The sequence below is a fragment of the Trichosurus vulpecula genome, chromosome 2 (genome assembly GCF_011100635.1).
Source record: "Trichosurus vulpecula isolate mTriVul1 chromosome 2, mTriVul1.pri, whole genome shotgun sequence".
Classification (NCBI taxonomy): domain Eukaryota; kingdom Metazoa; phylum Chordata; class Mammalia; order Diprotodontia; family Phalangeridae; genus Trichosurus; species Trichosurus vulpecula.
Window position 1 is genome coordinate 227,295,035 of NC_050574.1, and position 22,758 is coordinate 227,317,792.

At 34.4% G+C, this 22,758-nt stretch overlaps 1 protein-coding gene across 3 annotated transcripts in view; it reads left to right on the plus strand.

Annotated features, from left to right (window-relative positions):
* The window catches only part of MAP3K20 (mitogen-activated protein kinase kinase kinase 20), a 220,847-nt gene that overhangs the window by 106,068 nt on the left and 92,021 nt on the right, over nucleotides 1-22,758 (plus strand). For all 3 annotated transcript variants that reach the window (XM_036742496.1, XM_036742495.1, XM_036742497.1), the window contains exons 4-8: nucleotides 3,300-3,401; nucleotides 8,911-8,976; nucleotides 11,952-11,980; nucleotides 12,078-12,215; nucleotides 22,223-22,309. In XM_036742496.1, the coding sequence (XP_036598391.1) occupies nucleotides 3,300-3,401; nucleotides 8,911-8,976; nucleotides 11,952-11,980; nucleotides 12,078-12,215; nucleotides 22,223-22,309 (422 nt within the window). The remainder of the gene's footprint in view (nucleotides 1-3,299; nucleotides 3,402-8,910; nucleotides 8,977-11,951; nucleotides 11,981-12,077; nucleotides 12,216-22,222; nucleotides 22,310-22,758) is intronic.

The window sequence follows — 22,758 nt, forward strand, 5'->3', positions numbered from 1 at the left end:
ATGTCTTATACCCTAGATCAGGTCTTTTCTCACAGGGATGTTTCTCTGTAGTTAATTTCATCAGACCCACAGAACGTCTAGATGGGACCAAAGGAGTAAGATAGTGGAAACCTCCTTTTGAGGTAGAATGAGACTGAGAGTCTGTCTTCATTTATACAGCCCTGCAGGCTACCTTTCTTTGACCTCTAAGGGTACTGTTTCTGGCACAGCACAAAGGTTTGGTGCATTTCCTTCATATAACCTTGATTCTAGAGGACTGATGATAAAGAATACTATCCATTTCCTGACCAAGAAGTGAAGGACTAAATATGTAGAAATGAAATAGATATTTTCATACATGGCCAATGGGAGAATTTGTTTTTCTTGACTGTACAGAGTGTTCCTAAAGTCTGGACATATAGGCAAAAATGCATATTTTCAAGAAATGAAATGATTGAAATTTTCAACAACATTTTATTTAATTGGAATATTAACAAATAACGTCTTCAACTTCAAATAACATCATATGATTTCATATTCCTATTCCAAGAGTGAATGTGCTAAAATTGACGGCAATGTGGTGTTGTTGAGCTATTGCATTGAGTTCACGTGAATCTTGCAAAGTGCATCGACCTTTGCATCACAAATGATGGAAATAGTATCGAAGATGTTATGTGTTAATATTCCAATTAAATAAAATGTTGTTGAAAATTTCAATCATTTCATTTCTTGAAAATATGCATTTTTGCCTATGTGTCCAGACTTTAGGAACACCCTGTATATTTGTTACAAGAGTTTTATGTTACTTTTTTTTCATTTGGAGGAAGGAGATAAGGAGAAAAACAATGCTTGTTCCTTGAAAAAAATAATTTAATAAAAAACAACCAAATTAAGAAGAAAGTCTCTATATCCTCAAAGATGCCCTCAAAACATGTTTGTGTTCATAAGTAGTTCATGGAGATGGGAAAGTAAGCAAATGAGTCAGCAGTTATTGATTTTTCTCAATCTCCTTTTCTACTAGTTAATTTTTTGAGTCATTTGATAGCCTCCATTTCTTATGATATCCCCAATCCTCCTTTGTATAACTTGGACTAGTCCATTCCTGTCTTTGTTTTCTTAGTTACATTTCTAATTTTTCAAGCAGATTTTAGAGGCCAAATGTAGCAGATTCATTGTCATTGGTGGAAAAAAAGGTTCATTGTAAAATCTTAACTGATCTTTTTCAGTTTTCACCTGTTTGGTGTTGTCCCCATTTCATGCTGTTAGTATTATCTGGTCTAAATGAATCACTTGTAACACTTTTGGTAAACTTGCCTCTCCTTCTATAGCTAAGCACTACCCTTTCTTCCATAAGATTTTATAAATAAGTTTATATTTTAATTTTATGTTAACCTTATCTGTCACACTTTTTCCCTTGGCAAGAAAATCAAGTTTTGCTGGTTAAGGATGTTTCTCAGCTCTTCTGGTCACCTTGTTGTGGCATTTGCTTTTTGTAGGTTAAATTTCCTTGCTAAACAGTCAGAGTTTGTGTTGATGTCTATTGTTTTGTCCATTTCCCATTTTTGCAGCATAGATTATTAAATAGATCATGTTAGAAATGTTTTAGTTGCATGCTCTTTCTTCACATTTTTATCTTTTCTCCTAATTTGTATTAATTTTCACCTGTGTTATATACACAGAAAGCTGATTGAAAACACTCTCATGTTAGTAATCCAGGTTTTTCCTATAAGTTAAAATATGGTCAGTTTCATTAGATAGATGCTTGGTGGCTCTTGCTATACCCAGAGCCTCATAATTCTGTAAAGAAAATATATGTGCGAGACTTCTCTGTAGTCTATGAGCCTTTGACTCCTATTCTTTCTTATTACTAAGCCATCTTTCCCAATATAAATACATTTTTGCCAAGCTCTTCCATAGCCTCTTTTTCATTTAAATCACTGAGTATCAAAATATATGTTAATTGAATCTTGGGTTTCTTATTAATTCTTTGTGGAATTTTTCTCCCTCCTCATTCTGCAATAGATATTGGCTCGTAAGATGCAATTATCTTCATTGTGGTCTTTTTATAAATGTTCATCAAGAGTGCTTTCATATGAGATGATGAAATATCCCATGAAATCATGTTACTAGATGTTTGTTGAAGCCTGATTAAAACCAACTCCACCAGTTCCTTTATTCGCCTCTCAAGAGGACCTGTGAGATAGCCTTCCATTTAGCTGCAACTTCCATTTGTCTTTTTATAGAGAGAATTTCAATATCGAGATGATTTAGTTTCTCTAGAGATGTGTCCACCAAAAAAGAAATCTCACACTTAAAGAACCAACAATCAAGTTAATATTAATAGATGTTCTAAAAATTGTGTGATTTTTAGCAACCTCTGCCACCGCTCTGCAGAAACATAGAGGTTTTGCACAGGCGTGGTAGTCATTTTATATTTTTCTGTGTTTTATAGTTTGCTATTGCCAAAGAATTCATAACCTAGTGGCCAGCCCATGAGAAGTGATCCCTTCTGAACTTAGTTACATTGGTTCTTGGGAAGTAAACACTATGTTACCAGGTCTCTGTGTGAAGCTCATTCTATATGGTAGAACCTACGAGAGATCCTAAAGGTCCAAGGTCCTAAAGGTCCTTTAAGGACCAAGGCTATCATTAAACCGTGTTGAGACATTGCGGCAGTATTTTGTGGAGAATTTCATGTCCTTTGCCCTTTGCAAAGACACTTTTCAATTTTGAAAAAAAGTGGAATTGTGTGTTATGATAGTGTTAAGTAACAATCATTAAAACTATGAAGAGTAAAACTGAAATGCCTCATCTGAAGAACTGCCTTTTGCCAATTCTGCCCCTTCATGTAAACAAGAATTTTGAGAATTAGTCTCATTATTATCCTACATATGCTCTGATGTACATATTTAACAATCTGTGTAATGAAAATAGAAGTTTTTTAATGTCCCTTTTTGCATACATACCTTTATTCCAAACATACTCTTCAAGGAGCCATTACTTTTATTTCTTTCATTTCTATATAGCAGATTTTTCCCCCTCTTTGCTTGTAAATCCATTAAAATTTATTGTGTAAAGTCAGTAATAATGGATTTTACCTTTGAGATGTTTTTTCTAGAACAACCTTAATTTTTAGGAAATTTAGCATAGCGAATTGATAATTTTTCTAGTATACCTATAAAGCTTTTTAAATAAATCATTTTACCATAGGGCTCAATTATGCTTTAATATTTCAGGAGTTCAAGGCTTGTTTCTGAATCACCAAATTCAAGTTCAGAAGAGCATCTGTGGTTCTAATATGCATATCTTTTTTTTTTCAGAGTATGCTTCTCTAGGATCATTATATGATTACATAAACAGTAATAGAAGTGAAGAAATGGATATGGAGCATATTATGACTTGGGCCACTGATGTAGCTAAAGGTAAGAGAGTTTTATGATTTTAAATCTGTCCTGAAACAAGAACATAATGAGAAAAATATTCTTTTCCTGCAGAGTGTCTCGTGTCCTGTTGTACTATATCATTAAATGCTTTTCCTTTTCCAGAATGAATATACTAATACTCAACTGATTCCTATAACAAAATTTAAACTTACTGTCTTCTGCTTTTTTCTTCATCATTTCCACTCTCGTCCTTTTCCAGTTCCTTTTTTCTTTTCCCTGCCTCTGCTCTCTTTTTTCCACTCTACTTTTCCTTTCCTTATCTCCTCATTTACATTCCTTCATTTCTCTCCAACCAGCATCAACAATTCAGTATAAACCAGCATCACATGACAGGGTAATTGACCATCTTACCACTCTAACTTCTTAACACATTAGTTGGAGAAACCATAATGCCATTGGTCTGCAAGACTTGATTTATACTCAGGCCAAAGGAGAAACTGATTTATCACTGGATTAGTTTTACCAATTTTGTATACATGGTATATGCTAAAAATAGGAATCACTTTCAAAAAATATATTATTCATGCTGCCATATAAAAACAATTCAGATTTCATTTTATATTTAATACAGTCTTGGAAATCACTCTTGGAAATTAAATATTTTTAACCTACAAAATCCCCAGAATACTAGCCAATAAAATGTCTAATCCTTTTTTTCCCTCATAAATTCATGTACAACCTAATGCTTTCTGAAGTAATTCAAATTCCATTTATTTTTATCTTTTTTTTCCATTTTCACAACCGTGAACCTTTTGGAGTTTTATTTATAACTATCCAAGTTGCTCTGGAAACAACTTGACCTAAATAATGAAGGCTGATAGTTACATTTGTATTCCAGCAACTCCTAGGATGCCAATGTCCAAATTTCCTTGGAGCAGTTAACTCTATATAGCTCATCTAAAGGCATAACAGGAGAAACAGTAAATTAAGACTCAACAAGAGTTTGAGTCTTGCCTCAGACATTTCGTAGCTCTGTGATTGTGGACAAGTTCCTTTCATTTCAGTTTCTTCATCTGTAAAATGGGGACAATTATATTTGCTTTACTTGCTTTACATGGTTGTTGGGAAGAAACCTGGTTTTGAATTAGTAAGTTACTGATTGTTGTCCTTCATACTCAAAGAGGACCCAAATGATGTCACTAGATTGAGGTCAATATTGTGTCTGACTGATCAAACCAATATGAGCTCAAAAGACTCTGCCGCAGTCAGGCACAAATAGTCCATATGAACATTTAGAGTGGAGATATCTAAATTTGCACATCAAAAGAAAAAGAAAGTTATATTGACTATCAGAAGCAACACATTCATTTTGTGATTATCCTATTTGGGGCTCAGCTTGGAAGATAATGTACCTAGAATTGGTGAATTCTATTTCAGAATTTAATCCTTTTCAAGGCATTTTGCTGTAATAACATAGTCATCTTTCTGTGGGTCCATATGATATCACAAAGGGCTGGCTCATCTTTAAGCAAAGATCAAACAGCTTATTAGAAGTCCTGCTGCAACAAAGATCATACTATTTAGCCTAACATAAGAATGACAGTAGTGTTAACATGAAGGCCTCCCCTTCCTGCCACTGGATTTACCTAGATTTTTATTTACATTATTCATTTATATCCATTATACACAAATGAACTTGGCCATTTTGCATCCTGATAAGCTTTTCCTAAGTATGAAGATAGCTACAAGCTTCGGACTATCCCAGAATAGCCCCTAGTTCAACCTAGAAATCCTATTTATAGAGGTCATTTGGCTCTAAGCTAACAACATCACAGTCCTTCTCTAGGGGATCCTCTGGGTATATTGGCAACAGTACAGGGATGAAAAGACTAAGCAAACCAGGACGGAATATATGAAGAGGAAGTTAAAAGAGCATTGGAATTAGAGTAAGAGAGTCTAAGTTCAAATTCCAGCTATACTATTTAGTAACCTGTGTAATTTTATGGATATTATTTCACCTCTTTGACTTTAGTTTCCTCATCTGTAAAATTATTGGGTTGGCTGTCAGTCAAGAAACATTTATTAAGCACCTACTTTGTTGTACAGGCACTATGCTAAGGGTTGAACCAAACAATATCTGAGGACCTCACTAATTCAAAATCCTCTCAACTGACCAGATAGAGGAAGTGTGTCCTGAACTGTAACCTGGTTTTTGGGGCATTTCCCCTTCAAAATTTCAAAATATGTTCTGAACAATAGCAGTAGTATTCGAATAATTCACCATAGTAACTGCTGTGTTATTTAAATCCATAAGTTTCAATTTGTCTGGGGGAGAGAACCAACCTTGATACTTTAAAGTCACATTTCCATAAAAGAAAGAAAGTTATATTATTTTCTAAAAATAGAGGGGAAAAGGGAAGAAAGAGTGCTATCGTCATGGCTTTAGTCTACTATTATAAGGAAACATGTAGGACTTATAGCTTAGATGGAAAGACTTGGTTTTATACCTTAAGGATCAAACATTGTGGGCTTTTGAATTTGACCATCATACCTGCCAAAAGCTTTAAGAATTTTCAATACTTTGAGGTGGTGAGAGACCAAAAGATGAAAAATTCAGTGCAACTAAAAATTCTCATACATTTTAAAGGAATGGGTACCTTGCACTTCTCTGATGAGGTAGCGGTTTAAGAAAGCAGAAAGGCTGTCTTGTTTTTAAAGACAGAAAAACCAACAACCTGATCTTGAACACTTAGACATCTATAGGTCAATTCTCTAAAAGTATGAAATAACCTCAAGTTTCCACAAAAGTCTCCTCAAAAGACACATATCAAAATCTTCCCCAAAACTAATATGAACCCAGAAAAGGTATTATTTCATCTTCAAATTTATTGCATTTTTTAAAAGCAAAAAAGAGTAGAACTTGAAAAAAAGTTAAAACTTATATAGTAAATATTGATACTGTAACACTAAATATAATTTTGCGTGATAGATTGTGTGTGTTCAGTCATTTCAGTCATGACCAACTTTTTGTGATCCCATTTTGGGATTTTCTTGGCAAAGATACTGGAGTGGTTTGCTGTTTCCTTCTCTAGTTCATTTTAAGATGAGGAAACTGAGGCAAACAGGTTTAAGTGACTTACCCAGGGTCACACAGCTAGCATGTGCATGAGGCCAGATTTAAACTCAGGAAGATGAGTCTTCTTGATTCCAAGCCCAGAGCTCTATCCATTGAATCACCTAGCTGCCCATGATTACTGATATGTTACTTACTTCATTTCTATAGATATAATAAGTCTTACATTTTGCAATATACAGAATTATAATATATAGTATTTGCTGTCATTTGTGTAAAATTTAAGTATCAAACTCTTGTTCAGGATTTTAAACTCCCATTCATAATATTATACTATGGAAAAATCAAGTTTATCCTGAGTCGTTGGATTATAGTGCCTTATCTAGGAACATGATCCATCATAAATGTATGATGATTGCCTTTGTATTTAGAATCATATTCTTTATAAAGTGTGGCATAATTCAAAAGTAAAGACAATAACGAATATATCTTTGTCTTTTGTAGTGTTTGAAACAATTTTGCTTGGCAATTTTTTTCAGAAATTTATCTTAGTTATTATTGTCAGTATAATTTTTCACTTCAGTTAATATATTAATAAAGGAATAATAGCAAGAAAGAAGCAACAAATTCAATGAGCAAGATTTGAAATGCACATTCTAATCATAGGCATTTCACTTTAACAATTCAAGAATATTAAAAGTATTATATTCACTCAGTAAATAAGCAATCAATATTATATTCAAAAGATTTCATTTGAAAAAAAGGGGAGGGGGTGGAACCTGTATATTGACATTCAAATTTGTAAGAGAGACTTCCTTTATCATAGTTTCATCTTTGTTTAGAACATTTAAATTGTTAACCTTTTCTTAACTTGTCTTTAGTTGTTTGTCAATTCAGTTATGTTTGAGAAGAGTTCATTCTATCTATAGCTTTTAGATATTTTAAAATACAGAAATGTCAAAGATTAAATAAATTTTAACAAAAATAATAAAATAGTTGACATTTAAGATTTAGAAAGTACTTTATATGCATAGTCATTTGATTTTATTTGTCCTTTTACTACTATAAAAATAATTCCTGGAAAAAAACAATTTAGTAGTAAGAATATAGTTTTAAAAAGGGAGGGATACAACAAAAATAATTTTATATAATTGGAATTTTCAAAAAGTTTAAAAAATTAACCAAACACTATTTTGAGGGATATATAAACTTGAGCAATTGTATAAGTAGGGAGGTATTCCTTGGGCTCCCATTTTCTCCTCTTCACATGAAAGGAACATTTGAATAGCTTAAATATAGGGGAAGAAAGTTTTCTTCTATTTTTATATTTGCATTTTGCAAAAATAGCACATCTGTCAAAGCACTTACATACTGTAGAGATAGACAGTATGTAAATTCAGGCAGCAAGAGAACAAAAAAAAAATCTCTCTGGGAAAACTGACCCAAATCTGGACTTTTCCGCACTAAGTGAATTCCTTATTGGCAAAACTTCATTTATTTACTATGTGTTCAATTTACAGAGTTAAATAGATTTACTTTTAGCCAAAATATGTAGAAGAGAATTTTTGTTCAAATTTATATACAAATTTCTTCAGAGACTAAGCCTTTGGGAAAATAATAAAATACTTAATTATATATGATATAGCTCTGTCTAAGCATCATCAATTGCCCTATAAATGATAGTTCATTAATTCTTACTCCTCTTCTTAATGCCCAGGTGTAATGAATACGAGGGAAAGAAATCCTTGCTGGATCTAGATCATTCCAGAGAGTCAGATGAAACCTTAAAAATTTAGTCAACAATCTAGATTTTCTAAACATTAAGGATATTGATTATTTGTAACAACAAACAATAGTAGTAGACATATGTATGGAAGACTTTAAGGTTTACATGTTTTACGTACATTTTCATAGTATGTTTATAACAATCCTGAGTCAAGAATTACAAGTACTATCATCATTTCCATTTGGCAGATAAGAGAATTGAGGCTCGGAAAGGTAAATTTACCATAATTTGGTAACAAATAAATATTGGAGATTCAAGTCAAACCCAAGTGTCTCCAGACTTTTATTCCAGAACTCTTGCTACTATACTACTTGTCACAGGATAGATTCCCCAATTCATAGTAAGCACATTTGGACTGCTGGTAGTAGGATATTGAATGCCTAGGGTACTTAACCTTAGGTCACACTTTTGGCCAATTACTTTGATGAGAGGCTTAGATTCATCCAAATCCAGAAAAAAGAAGTGCCCATAGACATCACCTTTAATCCTAATCCAACATGTAACAGATCAAAGTACACCGATGTGACTGTGCCATGATTTCCTGTCTCCACTCCATCAATTGTAGAATAACACAGTCCAGAAATCCAGTTTGTGCTGTTGTCATCTTTGTTTAAAAAAGCAATGTGATACTGATACAATGTCATGAAACTAACAGTGGTGATCCCTTTTTTCCCTTCTCAAACAAATAGGAATGCATTATTTACATATGGAGGCTCCAGTCAAAGTGATTCACAGAGATCTCAAATCAAGAAATGGTAAAGTAGCCATGGACCTTTATTCTTCTTGTTCCTAAGGCTATTTTGGAAGCTTGGCTTTTCCGCACTAACAGTTCTGAGCTCATTCTTGTTTGAAATTTCATGTTACTTTTGGATTATTTGGATTTAGTTTTTCTTTGAGTCACTCATGCTTGTATGAGCTGAAGTTGTGATGAAAGTAACTTGAAGAATTAGCATCCATTCACTGCATCACTTAAAATATGTCCAAGGGGACCAAGGTATTACTGTTATTTTTCAGATTGCAGAGCTAGCCGAAGTTTGGTGGTTAGCTATTAAAAAGTCTTCATCTACCACATCGATAGCTCTGTCAATGGCATAGTCCTTTTGAAGTGTTTGTTCTACGTCAAGGGAATTGCTACCCTTTTTCCCCCTGTAACCTTTAGAACTCTAGGCTTGTAGTGGATGATGAGATACCATTCTTGGACAGGTCTTCACATAGTTGGATGTGGGGTAAGGTAGAGGAGCTTCCTTTGAGGGGGAGTTGCTATTTATTTCCAATCACACCCTCCTCCCACCTAGAAAAACAAAGGTGAAAAATGGGGCAGAGGCTATTGTGGTAGCTGCCACTTCATGACCAAGCAAGTCAAGCTCCATAATCCACCAATTTTCAGTTGATCATTAACTTCCCCTTGTTTTAGGTGATTTTAGGTACTTGCTAAATAAGCTCCTTTAGAGTAGGTACTATGGATTTTCTATTTTGTTTACAATGTTTTGCCTAAAATAAATGGTTATTGGACTGTCTTGATTCCAGTGGAAATAATCAGACTTTTAAAGCACCATTGTGACCTCAAAATTTTTAGGACACACTTAGGATTGCCAAAAAATCAAAGTGTTTGAAATCTCCCCTTTTCATTTGACTTCTTGATTACTCTAGGGGGAAAATGTCAGTCTTGTCCATAAGTCACCTGGTGATTTCAATCCACTAAAATTGCTCTGTAAGAAAAATAAATTAAAATTCTTTGTATCCCTATTCCCAGCCTCAACAGTGAAAAACTCATAATACCATTTAAAGGTTGTTTGAAATCTAGTTAATTGCTTAAATGTGTATTGTTTAGAGATGGACATGTAAGGAATTAAAAATTTCCACCAAAGCAGAAATAAGAACAAAAGAAAAGGGAGCAGATTCCTATTTGTGAGCTTAATTTATAATAATGTATTGTGTGCATCAAAACTAAATTTGACTTCTAGATCTTCCTCAATATCTTGCCTATATTCCTCAAGATATAATGTCTGTATGCAAAACTGGGCAAATCTTCTGATTTCAATGTTTAAAATTTGATTGTTTAAAAAAATCCTGCCTATTGTTGTATCATTAAACCTGAGTCAAGGCTAAAATACTACCACAAGGTGAGGCTTGATCTTCCATTCATCTTAATAGCATATTAACTTTGAAGACTAATTATGACCATTTAAAGGTCAACACTGCTAATCATTTCACTGGTGATCATCATACCAGAACTTTCCAGCTAATGCCTTTGTACAATACATACCTTGTCCCCTGGCAAATTAATCTGAATGGATGTCCCAGGGGAGAATTATGAGTATGACAAGAGTTAAATGTGTGGGAACCTCATGATTTTTCTGAAGTCCCATAAAAAATGTCTCAATAGAAGGGACTGCATTAGGTATTCCAATAGTTGTTTAAGTTTTTTCATAATATTGAAAAGAATTAACCATTTTCTCCTTTTTGTTTGAACTGTTTTAATATAATTTATTGACAATCAAATCTTTCTTTTGAACAACAAAGTTTTTTGCCTACATCATCTGGTCTTTATATAGTGATTTAAGCTTTTCAACCTCATATTATTTCATTTAATCTATTCTTAATCTCATTTGATTTATTCTTAGGATATATTTGGGAGATAAGTTATAGAGATATTATTATCCCTCATCAATAATAGTAAATATTCATTGAATTCTTATGATGCATAAGATACAGAGCACTGCTCTGCGGAATACAGAAAGGGATACTACACAAACCCTTGCTCTTCTAGCGCTTAAAATTTATTTGGAGGAGAAAAGTAGTTTATCTAGTCTGATCCAGGATCACATGAAACAAAGATACAGCCCTTTGCTCAGCAGTTCTAAATATAGGGTTTGTTGATGATATATAAACTAGTCTTTAGTAAATACATAAAAGCATATAAGGTTACATCTCCCAGCCTGACTTACTGCTTCCTGGGTCTGAGTATAAATTCTGCTTCTCAGAAAAAAATAATCAGTATACATAATAGTACCAGGAAACAAACACGGCCCCAGAAGTGAAGTCCGCTTAATAGCCTAACATGCTCGGGACTATGTTATGCTCATGAGGCCAAAAAGAACTGAAATCTTTTAAAAATTTATCAGTGTAGGATAAGCAAATCCCAAACATCTTTGACTATACTAGTAATGAGTAGACTAGATAGGGATGAACACAAGGGGTAGTATTCATTCCTTTGGCATTAAGGACTGTACTTAGGGACTCATTAGTCATTTTAGCTGTTTCTGTCTCCCTCTTTCCTCCTTGCTCCAGAAGGAACCTGGTATAGCCAGACTACATCACACGTACAACATGAAAAAAAATAATTTATGGTTGAGGACAATTAGGCATGGAGCAGTTAATGACATCTTCAAAGTCACACAAAGTAGCTACTGACAGAACCAAGACCAGACTTTAACTGCTAATCTGGTACTTTTTTTCCTTTTTTCCACTGGGCAGTGCCATTTTCTGATGAATAAAAGACTTTGTAGACTTTTCATCGCCTGTACTTTAGTTTATAAACCAAGGCCAGCTTACCTTTGCAAAATCCTTATTACAGCCTTACTATTTTCTCCTTTTTGTAAATCTCCCAAGTGACTTAGTTATAAGTACTAATAAAGAACACATAAATTTTAGGTTTTCATCAATATCTAGCTACTTTAAAGAGATGAGATTGATAGTCATATAATTCTCTTTTTCTTTTTACTTGTAGTTGTCATAGCTGCTGATGGAGTATTAAAGGTAGGAATGTTTTGTTTTAAAATATGTAATTTAAAGATCTCGTTGTTATTTGATCAGAAATAAATACAAAATTCATTTGTGATTTTGTGTTTTCCAGATCTGCGACTTTGGTGCCTCACGGTTCCATAACCATACAACACATATGTCCTTGGTAGGCACTTTTCCATGGATGGCCCCAGAAGTTATCCAGAGTCTTCCAGTTTCTGAAACATGTGATACATATTCCTATGGTGTGGTGAGTTGATTTAATATGCCATTATAGGTATAGAAAGCACAAAGCATGATAGCTCTGGAGTTAGAGGAATTATGCTCAAATCTCATCTCTGCTTTGTGCTACCTTTGTGACTTTGAGTAAGTTAGTTTCCTCATCTTTAAAAAAAGGGGATTGGACTAGATTATTTTCATGATCCTCTCTAGCTAAAAGTCTATGAGCCTATGAACCAACTTAAAGGAGCACATAGAAGGAACACTTATCATTCTCTCTTTTTAATAGTCTTCATGTTCTACTGAATTCGAAAGAAAAGGAGCATCATAGAGAGCTCTAGGTGACTAGTAAAATAAACTTTTAATTTAGTGTCAATTCTGAATGATATGTACACCATAATGCTTCTCTTCTCTCTAGAGGGAAAAAATGCTATCTCATGGGAATACACTAGAGGAGGAGAGACCTAGGATAATACTACTGGCCCTGATGCTCTAAGTTGTAACCCCAGAAAAGTATCTGTTTTTCTGGGTGGGACTTGAGTATCACTGAAATGATGCTGGGAAAAAGTGAATCATTTGGAACACGATTTACCTAAAAAGTAACTGGAACCAGCAATAGAACAGTGAGATCTGCTAACTGAGTGAGTTAGTGGACTTTTTTTAGTGATAATTATATTTAGAGCTCTGGTTTAGGATATTATGGAGGAGAAGGTATAAAATCAAAAGGACATAATATCCCTAAAAGTGTTGAAAACCTAACTAAGGAATACAAACCTATGTCCACAAAACAGTTTAACAACATGAAAAGAGTATATTGGTCAGATAATATACCCTTATTAAGATGTTAATTAAGATTTCATAAGCTGTTAGAGTTGGCAGGAACCTTGGAGATTGTCTTGTCCAGAGGTGTCAAATATGAGACCTATCACATGAAGCTCCCAACACTCCCAAGTGTGGCCTGGACCAGATTAAAAAGTAATTAGGAGGGGCAGCTAGATGGCGCAGTGAGTAGAGCACCGGCCCTGGAGTCAGGAGGACCTGAGTTCAAATCCGGCCTCAGACACTTGACACATGTACTAGCTGTGTGACCTTGGGCAAGTCACTTAACCCCAATTGCCCTGCCAAAAAGCAAAAAAAAAAAAAAAAGTAATTAGGAAATATTTAGCAAAATGTTTAAAAATATTTTTGTTAATAATGTAGATATATATAGAAATAATACATAGATAATATTACACATTAATACTAAGTAAATATCTGTTCTGTAAGGATCCTTATGTATGGTTTAGTGGCCTCAGTTTTAATTTGAGTTTGAAACCACTGGTTTAATCCAACCCCCTCATTTTGTAGATGAGAAAATTATAACCTAGGACTAGTTAGTTGGTAACAAGGTCACTCGGCCAGGACTTGAGCCTGGGTCATATCAACAAAAGCAAAAAGGTATAGTATTAAGTCAATTTTTGAAATAATTAATAAAATATAGAATTAAGCAGAGTCACAATAAGAAAAGGCACAAGATTAATCAGAGAAAAGTTCTAAAGAAGGCGAGGTCTTAAAAAGTCTAATGGGCATGGATGGAAAGAAGGCACTTTTTGAGGGGCTTTGTTTTGTGATTTTAAAAGCAAAGCTATGAGTAACAATTTAAATATGGGTGATTTACTTCAACTCCTAACATGGCATATTGCAAACTCTTTGGCTTGGACTGAGGTATATTCTCCTACCACCAGCCCTTTTCCTCTTCTCTAGCTATATCATCTTTTAATTCTGCAGAGAAAAGTCCTGTCTGATTAGGACAAGAAGCTGACTTACTGCCTTAGACTACAGGGATCTCTGCGGAGCTTCCCTAGATGAATCAGACTGAAAAAAGCAGTTGACAGAGGATATAAAGACACCTCCCACTCCCAGCCAAAAACCAAACAAAACAGATATTTCCCTCTTCCTTTCTGATTGGTTAAATATCCTTCTCTACCATTTACTGCTAACTCTTTAGCCAACTTTTGGATATGCTTTCACTTGTCTAGATTCTATTAAAACTTGTCATTTATAACTAAATTGATGACATAATGGAAGATGAATTTTGTTGTCTATTAAGAAACCATGTTTGCTGAAAATTAAGCTAGAAACAATGTGTGTGTATATGTGTGTGTGTGTGTGTGTGTGTGTGTGTGTGTGTGTTTGTGTGTAAAGGCTAGAATTTAAGTTTGGAAGACAATACTGGCATCTGACCAAAGATCTAATGTCACTTAACTGAGCCAGTTACTAAAAATGAGAGATGTAAACCATTACTGGGAATGAACAAATAAATTTTATTGAAGGGAGGAGGGTAGAAGGAACATCTAAGTTCTGAGAGAAAGTAGTCTTTAAGTGGTCTCTTGATTCAAAGGCACATTCTAACTTTGAGAGTTGAAGTAGAGAAATATTTAAAATGTAAGAATCCATTGTAGATACTGTCTTCCATAATCTATGAGGTATTACAGAATCATTCAGAGGAGTCCCTTAAGATAAGTTTAGCTATAATTTTCTATGTGAAAAAAGGAGTATTTATTTCATCTCATGAACCAGAAAGCAGTGAGAGATAAGTAAGACAGAAATGCTCTGAAAAATGATCCCTTAGCTAATTTTCTAGGTCCCTCTGGCAGTTGTATGTTTTGGCTGAAATGTTCAATCTTCACTCTTCTCTCTTTGTTTCTCATACATATTTGCATAAGTATATACATTTGGGTACTCATAGCTTTACATTTTGAGGGGGAAAATTGAATATGGTATTGAAAACTCTATTGAAAAATCCAAAGTGAATATTTTAATAATTCAGTTCACCAAGCGCTTATGGTTAAGCTTGGAATCTCTTCTCAAATCTTGACTGACCACTCAAGAGCATTCATTGGTCATAAAAAAACTGACCATGTTTCAAAATAACCTCATTTACTTTCAAAGCCTAATATTTTTATGGATCTTTGCATGAGATAAAAAAACCTACTTTTGTTCAATTGAATTGGACTTTAAATGCTAACTAAAACCAAATACTTCAGATGTAAATTAGAAAGACTTTAGGGAAAAAAACAACTTTATGCTTAAACACTGAAACGCGTATTCCACCTTAGTAGCATGGTGGGGACTACAAGTTCACAATGTGGGTTACCCTGTCATTCCCAGATTTGCTGTGTTTTCTTTGTTACTATAAAGAGTTAAATTGGAGATAGACAGAGTGGGGCAAGCCTCCTTTTCTAACCCTGCCTTTTTTTCAGTGGGCTTTTATTTGCAAACCTTTCTGTGACTGTAAATGTCGAGTTTACTGTGGAAAAAAGGTTTTCCACTCAAGTGACTAAACACTATTCATCACCGCATAGGTCTGAACTTTATCTGTGAGTCAGACAGAAATAAGGAAGATCTCTGTGTAGATCTTACCTCATTATTGCAGGATCTTGCTTTGGGGCTAGGTTCACTCCCTTTTGTTTCCATTTGGAGACTTAGTAAATATTTAACAAATCATTCCAACAAATAGTTTAACAATATAAAGCAAATACTTCACCTATCCCCTACCCCATTTCCAAATTCATTTTCTAAACCCATGGGACTCTTCAAATTCTGTCCCCCCCCCCCACACACACACACATACTCTCTCACATTCACATCCTTCACATTCTTTTGAAGGCCAGTTATGTCCACAAGAAAATATTATTCTCTTGACTGGTAGATACAGAAATGCTCCCAGAGTGACTTTGTTTGCAGCCATTGCTATTTTAAAGTCTTAAAGAGTGTCACTTAAAATGTCTGGTTATTCTTGCCTAAAAAGCTACATCAGCAGAATCCCATTCAGAGCAGTATTTCATAGAGTGAATTTAATTATAGTCAAGGGTGTTTATTTTTCTCAGGCAAAGCACTTGCAGTGACCAAACAAATACCCCAGTAGTCAGGGTTTTTAAGTAGGGAAAGGGAAAGCAGAAGTAACATTTTCCAGACTCTTATCTGTGGTCACCTACAAAATGATATCAGGTCTAAAAGGTAGTGTTGGGGAGGGTGACAGATAAGAGTAAGATGCCTGTGGATTTTGTAGAGAATGTAATCCTGTTGTAGATGCTTTTAGAAATGAGCTATGTTTGGGAGGGAATATTTGCCAAGACTGCAGGTGAATGTCTCTAATTCTTCAGAAAGTAAAGTGGATCTCAGAGATAACCAGAAAAGTTGGCATTCATCTCAATTGCCTTGATGACTACTCTTCATTCAAAAAGCACTCATAGATTACCTACTAGATGCCAGGCACTATGCTAAGTAAGTGCTGAGGTTGGAGAGACAAAAAATTAAACCACCCTTGCCCTCAAGGAGTTTACATTCTATTGAGGGAAATAATGAATACACATATCAGTGAATACCAAATAAATGAAAAATCAAAACAAAGTCTTCACATTTCTCTTTGTTTCTTGTCTTCAAGGCATTAGAGTAAAAACTTCACTAATTGGAACTAATTGAGGAGAAGAATTATCTGAATTAGTGAAAAATCTGGACTATGATATATTTTTAAATACCTATGGCAACATGTACTGTTAACAAAGCTTTTCATATAGATCATTTTTGAAACATTAAGCAGGCAAGATTCATGCAAAGAGCAGTATCCACTTGGCCATGATAAAACTAAAAATTTTTAAATTATCTCTTTTTAAATAAAATTTAGAAATAAATAGTTCTTAAGCATCTAAAAAGAAATAGTAAATATATTTAAATATGTTATGTTGAGTTCATTCATCATGGAATAGTGGTAGAGAATGGGCCTGGATGCCAAGAAGACTTGATTTGGAGTCCCTCCTCTGACACATATTGCCTTTGTGATCCTAGGCAAAGGATCTTAACCTTTCATGGATCTAGGCCAGTGGTATCAAACTCAAATAGAAACTGGGGCCAATAAACAATACAGAAGGATCCTCTTAGTATATATTGACTTAGAAAACCACATAGATATGATCTATGTTTTATTATATTTTTATTTATTTTGTTAAATATTTCTTAATTATATTTTAATTAGGTTCTGGTACACTCTGGAATGATGCAGGGCCATACCTCTGTTCTAAGCATGTCTCTAAGACTTTAAGTTACAGGGAAGGTGGCTGACCTGATTTTTTTCTCTTGTTTTCTTCTGTTTTATTTTTTATTTTATTTTTTAAAATTTTATTGATTTTATTCTGAACTTAAGAAATAAAACAAGCATTTCCATAACATAGAATACCAAGTTGTACATGAAACTGAAAGTTTGTTATGTACAACTTGCTATTCCTTTTAAATATATAATATAGTTATTATGTAACCTTTTTTTCTTCCCCGCCCCCCCCACCCCAGACATGGCTAATGACTCATATATGTATAATATGTAAAATCATTCTATACATACTTCTATTTATCAATTCTTTCTCTGGATGCAGAGATTCGTATGTCCTTTGTAGTTTATAATAGTCAAAATCACTTAGTCACTCAAAGTTTGTTTTTAAAATAATATTGTTACCGAATACAACATTCTCTTGGTTCTACTCATTTTGCTCTTCATTATTTCGTGCAAGTCTATGCATGTTTTAAGTAAGGGGACTTTTCCTTGCCTAGAAGGTTGCCTATACAATAAAATCACAGATCTAGTCCCTATCCCCTATAATCTTATTTAAATATATCCTCTATAATTTTCAAGTCAAATCATTTACAAGCATTTATTAAGCTCTTACTAGGTGCCAGGAACTATGTTAAGCACTAGTGGTAAAAATAAAATATTATGAGAGTTCCTGCCCGAAAGGAGCTTACATTCCAATGGGGAAAGATATCATATTAAAGGAAACTAAGAAGTGTGTGGCCAGGTACCTGGGGAATTGGGAGGCAAATTGTAGAGAACTGAAGAGAAATCCAGGAGGGTCAGGAGTATATATGTAGCAGGCATTGGTTGTCCTTTTTAGAATAGAAGTTTTTTTGGAGGAAACAGTCAATTAGAAGAAGAGGCCACAAGGGTGCTCTAGAGTGTGAAGTCTAGGATAGAATGAACTTCCAGGATGAAGAGATTTCTGGGGCACTGTAGAAAAAGTCTGGGAGAGTTAGGGGTGTAGCATGGAGAGGAATAACTAAATCTATTCCTAATAATCTTATTTAAACTATTTAAAACAACAATTGACACTGTAATTTCTATATGTACAGATGTATGCAAATAAGGCAGATTTTTACCCAAGTAAAATGATCACAAATTCCATGTTAGTTTAGTTTGAATTAATGACATAACTATTTTTGGCAAACAATAAATATTTCCAAGAATTACTTTAGATCTGTAATAACTCTTAATAAATATTTGATCACTGACTGATATTCAGATATTTTGATTAGTGGATCTTCCCACTTTCTACCTTTTGATTCTCCTTGAAAGGTTCACATGGCAGTTAAAAACCAATTGGCTATTTTGCAAAACTCTACAAAAATTAATTGGATTTTGGGGAGCTAGGAGTGGAGATCTATTTCCGTTTTGCCTTACATCCCAGAAAACTATGTCTCCCAGGTGTAAAAACTGGCAGCAAGCCTTAAAAAAAAAAATATATATATATATATATATGTGTGTGTGTGTGTGTGTGTGTGTGTGTATTCATTATAGAGAAATGGTTAGTAAATGACTCAGTGACCCCACCCCTTGTCAAGTAAACTATAGCAAGTGGTTCTTCCCTGGCCAACAAATAACATTTCTTTAAGAACCTAAACTAGATAGATGGATGGATAGATGATAGATAGATAGATAGATAGATAGATAGACAGACAGACACCTATATAGATGTTTGTATATGATGGTAATTCTAAAGGCAGAAGTCTGAACCTTAAGTCACCACTTGAAGGGCCTCTTTGGGATTAAGTGAGAAGTGTTGATTATTTGATCTGGTACCCTTTTATAGAAAAATAGACTTTGATTAGAGGGAAAGAAAGTTCTATGATCCTTCTAAGAACAATCAGGCATTCTTTTCCCCACTTAAAAATCAATAACATGCCAAATGACTTTTGGAAGAGATTATATATTAGGAACCTCTGAAGCACAACAAGCTTTAAAAATAGAGTCACTTAGGAGAGAAAATACCAGCCCTGGTTGTCTGATCCATGTTTCAGAAAATAGTCATTGCTCAATTAATAACTTCTCTTTGTTGGTAAAAGGAAAAGTAGAGAAAATATGCCATTTTTTCCCAAACCATCATTCCCCAAATAGAAACTAGAATTTTTTTCTTAGCAAAAATTATTTCAACAAGTAAGTTCTGTAAAACAAATGACCTCAAAAAAAAAACCAAATAACCTCATTCTTTATGGGAAAAGAGACGGAGAAAACTTTCTAAGGAAGATTTCTATACTGTTTGGGCAGCAGAGGACTAAGTTGTAAAGAATAGACATTAGGGTACATATTCACTTGGTTTGTTGTTGACCACAGTAATTCACCTATTTTGCTGTGACCTCAGAATCTCTCAGAATACTAGGAGACATATGAAGGTTGCCTTGCCTCCTTAGGCTCACTGAAAGAATTTGGTCTGGCTTTTTCGAAACCAAAGTAGTGCCTCAGCTAGTTTATTGTGGGGGTTTGATAGGGTGAGAAATGGAGAATGGTGACCTGAGGTTACAGTCAAGCTTGGTCAGATGGCTTTGTTTCAGATGCATACTAATAATTGACTTTTTTAGACCCCTTAAAGTCTTCCTAGACACTGTTGCTCAACTTTCTTCTGACATTTGCTATCGTAGATAGGACACAAAAATCCATTGGGCTTTTGTGTGCTAGGAACTTGAGCTAGGAAATCACAGAGATGTGCTGGTATTAATTAAACTAAACTAATTAAAAAACATCATCAGGCACTCAGAACACTGCTATTAATGGCTCGATCCTCGATTGTTTTACATCCATTTATGTCCTACAACCACTGCACGTGTAAGAAGAGAAAAATTTTTTAAAAGTTTTGTTTTCTCAAGTTAAAGGCTTTAGAATAAATCCGGTAAGTATTAATTAAATGCTAGCAATGTTCCAGACACTGTGTTAGGTGCCTGAAATTCAAAGACAAAAACAAAACAGTCCCTTACCTCAAGGAGCTTACTTTCTTTTGCGCAGAGAAATATAACTTCCATGCAATTTTTTGGAAATCATCCAATTGGGTACTTTTGTATATAGACTCGTATCAATTTTTTTTTAAAAAATGATCTCCAAATTTTTTATCATGCACATTATCTCAAAATGTTATCAGCCAAATTTTCAATTGAAGTTTGCTGTGTGTAAGAAAGTCCTTGGGAAAAATGGCCATAGACTTATATGGTCATAGACTTAAGGTTTGGTGGTCTGAGGCTTTTAATTTATTCTGGGCTGATTCCTTTGCCCATTCTCTAATAGGAATATTAAATCATTTCATGCATGTTCTCTTCCTAGCTCTTACATTCCTGAGTCTTACCACCAGTTGAGTGGTAATTGGAATAATGAATTGAGGAGTTTCATTTTTTTCCTCCCTTTTACCCTTACCCTACTCTATCCTACCTCATATCCCCTGAGCCTACTGTTAGGCTAGACAGAGGTGATTGGATATCTCTTCTCATTCTGCTCTTGTCCTGAAAATATTGGATAAAAATGCCCCTTCTAAGATACTCCTACCTTTCCTAATAAGCTCTGTGACTCAAATAGAATTATTCAGTAGCTCTTCTGAAGAAGCACCTCGCACACTTGATTAAAAGCCCAAATATGCTTCACTGGATTTTTTCCCCCTGCTTGAACAGCATCTGCCAATTTCCCTGGTTTTCTGCTAATTACTTTCAGTATTAGCCAGAATTCTTTCAACAGGATGTGCCTGAATAAGATTGAGTACTGGCTAAGGCAACATTGGACATAGACTTAGAGGATGCTGCTAAGAGCCTTTGCCTGAGTGATATCTAATGCTCAATCTGTGTTCTTTTTATTTAGGAAAAGAGCATGTTTTGTATTTAGGACAGAGCACTAGAAGTCAAAACTACTGAATTTTCCTCTTGCCTCTATGACTGATTCCATGTGTATGGAATACAAAAATTACAGTTGTGCCACTGTATCACTTGCTTTAAAAAAAAAAACCTCAGTTTGCCCTTCTGTAAAGTGGGCCTGATTCTTGAGGTGCTGGGAACCTTAATTCTTTTGATTGCCGTCAAAGAGAAAAGTAGCTTAATGTCTCAACCTCCATTACTTAGTCTTTAGAACCATCCTTATTTCTTTCAGCACTCTTGATCTTGTCATGTACTTAGAAAGTCATTCAGAAGCTTAGTCATTTCTGAGAAAATAGAGTAGTAGCTATCTAAACAGGGGGTCTATCCATATGGAAGTAAAGGGTTTGGTGAATTTGTAAATTTAGTTTGATAAAAGATGTTTTAGGTAGAGGAAAGTGAAAATGTTAATATCCCACATGGACCAGTCACTAAGAAGATTCATCTTGGCTAGAGATATCTCCAAAACTGGAAACCTAGAAGTTATACTCTTTCAAGTGCCTGCCATTTTGGGTTAAGTATTTTGGCACAGGTATGGATTTTGAGCAAAATACATTTGATGAGACCTTTACTAAGCCTTTAAAAGATATATTAGATTTGGATTGAATTATTAAACCTTTAAAACATACATCAGATATTGAGTGATTCTCTTATAAAGGTATCTCTCAAAGTCGGGGTGGGAGTGACAAGGTAGAGGCAGGAAAAATATATTACTTCATAAATATCAAGTAACCAAATGCAAAATTCAATTTAGGGGAATAAATGGGAAATTTAGTAGATTATAGTAAGATGAGGATGCTTACTCAGACCCATTGGTTTGATAAAAATTTTAAGTCCTCTGACTCTTTATGTCCCAGTTTCTAAATCCAAATTTCTTAATAAAGGACAGAAACAACATAAAAATGTTTAGAGGTAATCTTATTTATATATATGCTCATTTGCTCAAGTTTTTATAGATGGGATCTGATGTGCTGGTAACTGGTCACAGATATATGCTATAACCAAGTTTCAATAATATACCAAAAATACAAAGTACAGGAATAAAAATTATATATTTTTTTGTTCCAGGTTCTCTGGGAGATGCTAACAAGGGAGGTCCCCTTTAAAGGTTTGGAAGGATTACAAGTAGCTTGGCTTGTAGTGGAAAAAAACGAGGTAAGACTACGTTTCTACATTCAGGTACATAGATCAGAAAACAGTATTGGGGTTTTGCAAAAGACTTTTTCATCTTCTTCAAATTGAAAGTAAGTTCACGCTTATGGAAAGATTAGCAGTAGGAGCTAACACAAAGGGTCAAAGTGATGTTATTCCTCATGAATGGACCCTTTACATCTAATTGTTGCAGCTTCACGTCGTGATGCTGTAGATCAAAAATTGTACTAGTACTGTACTAGTTTCTCAGTCTCAATTGTAAAACCTAGGGGTTTGTTCTTAGTGATGAAAGAAGCCATTGCGTCCAAGGTAGGGGAACAGTTTAACTCCATCTCCTGCGTTTAGGACATCTTTTTACTGGCCGGGAGTTGATCTATCTGTAAGAGACCTTCAGCTACTTCAACTTAACTCTCCCAGCAGGAGTCACTATAGTACAAGAAACTGTCGCTTAG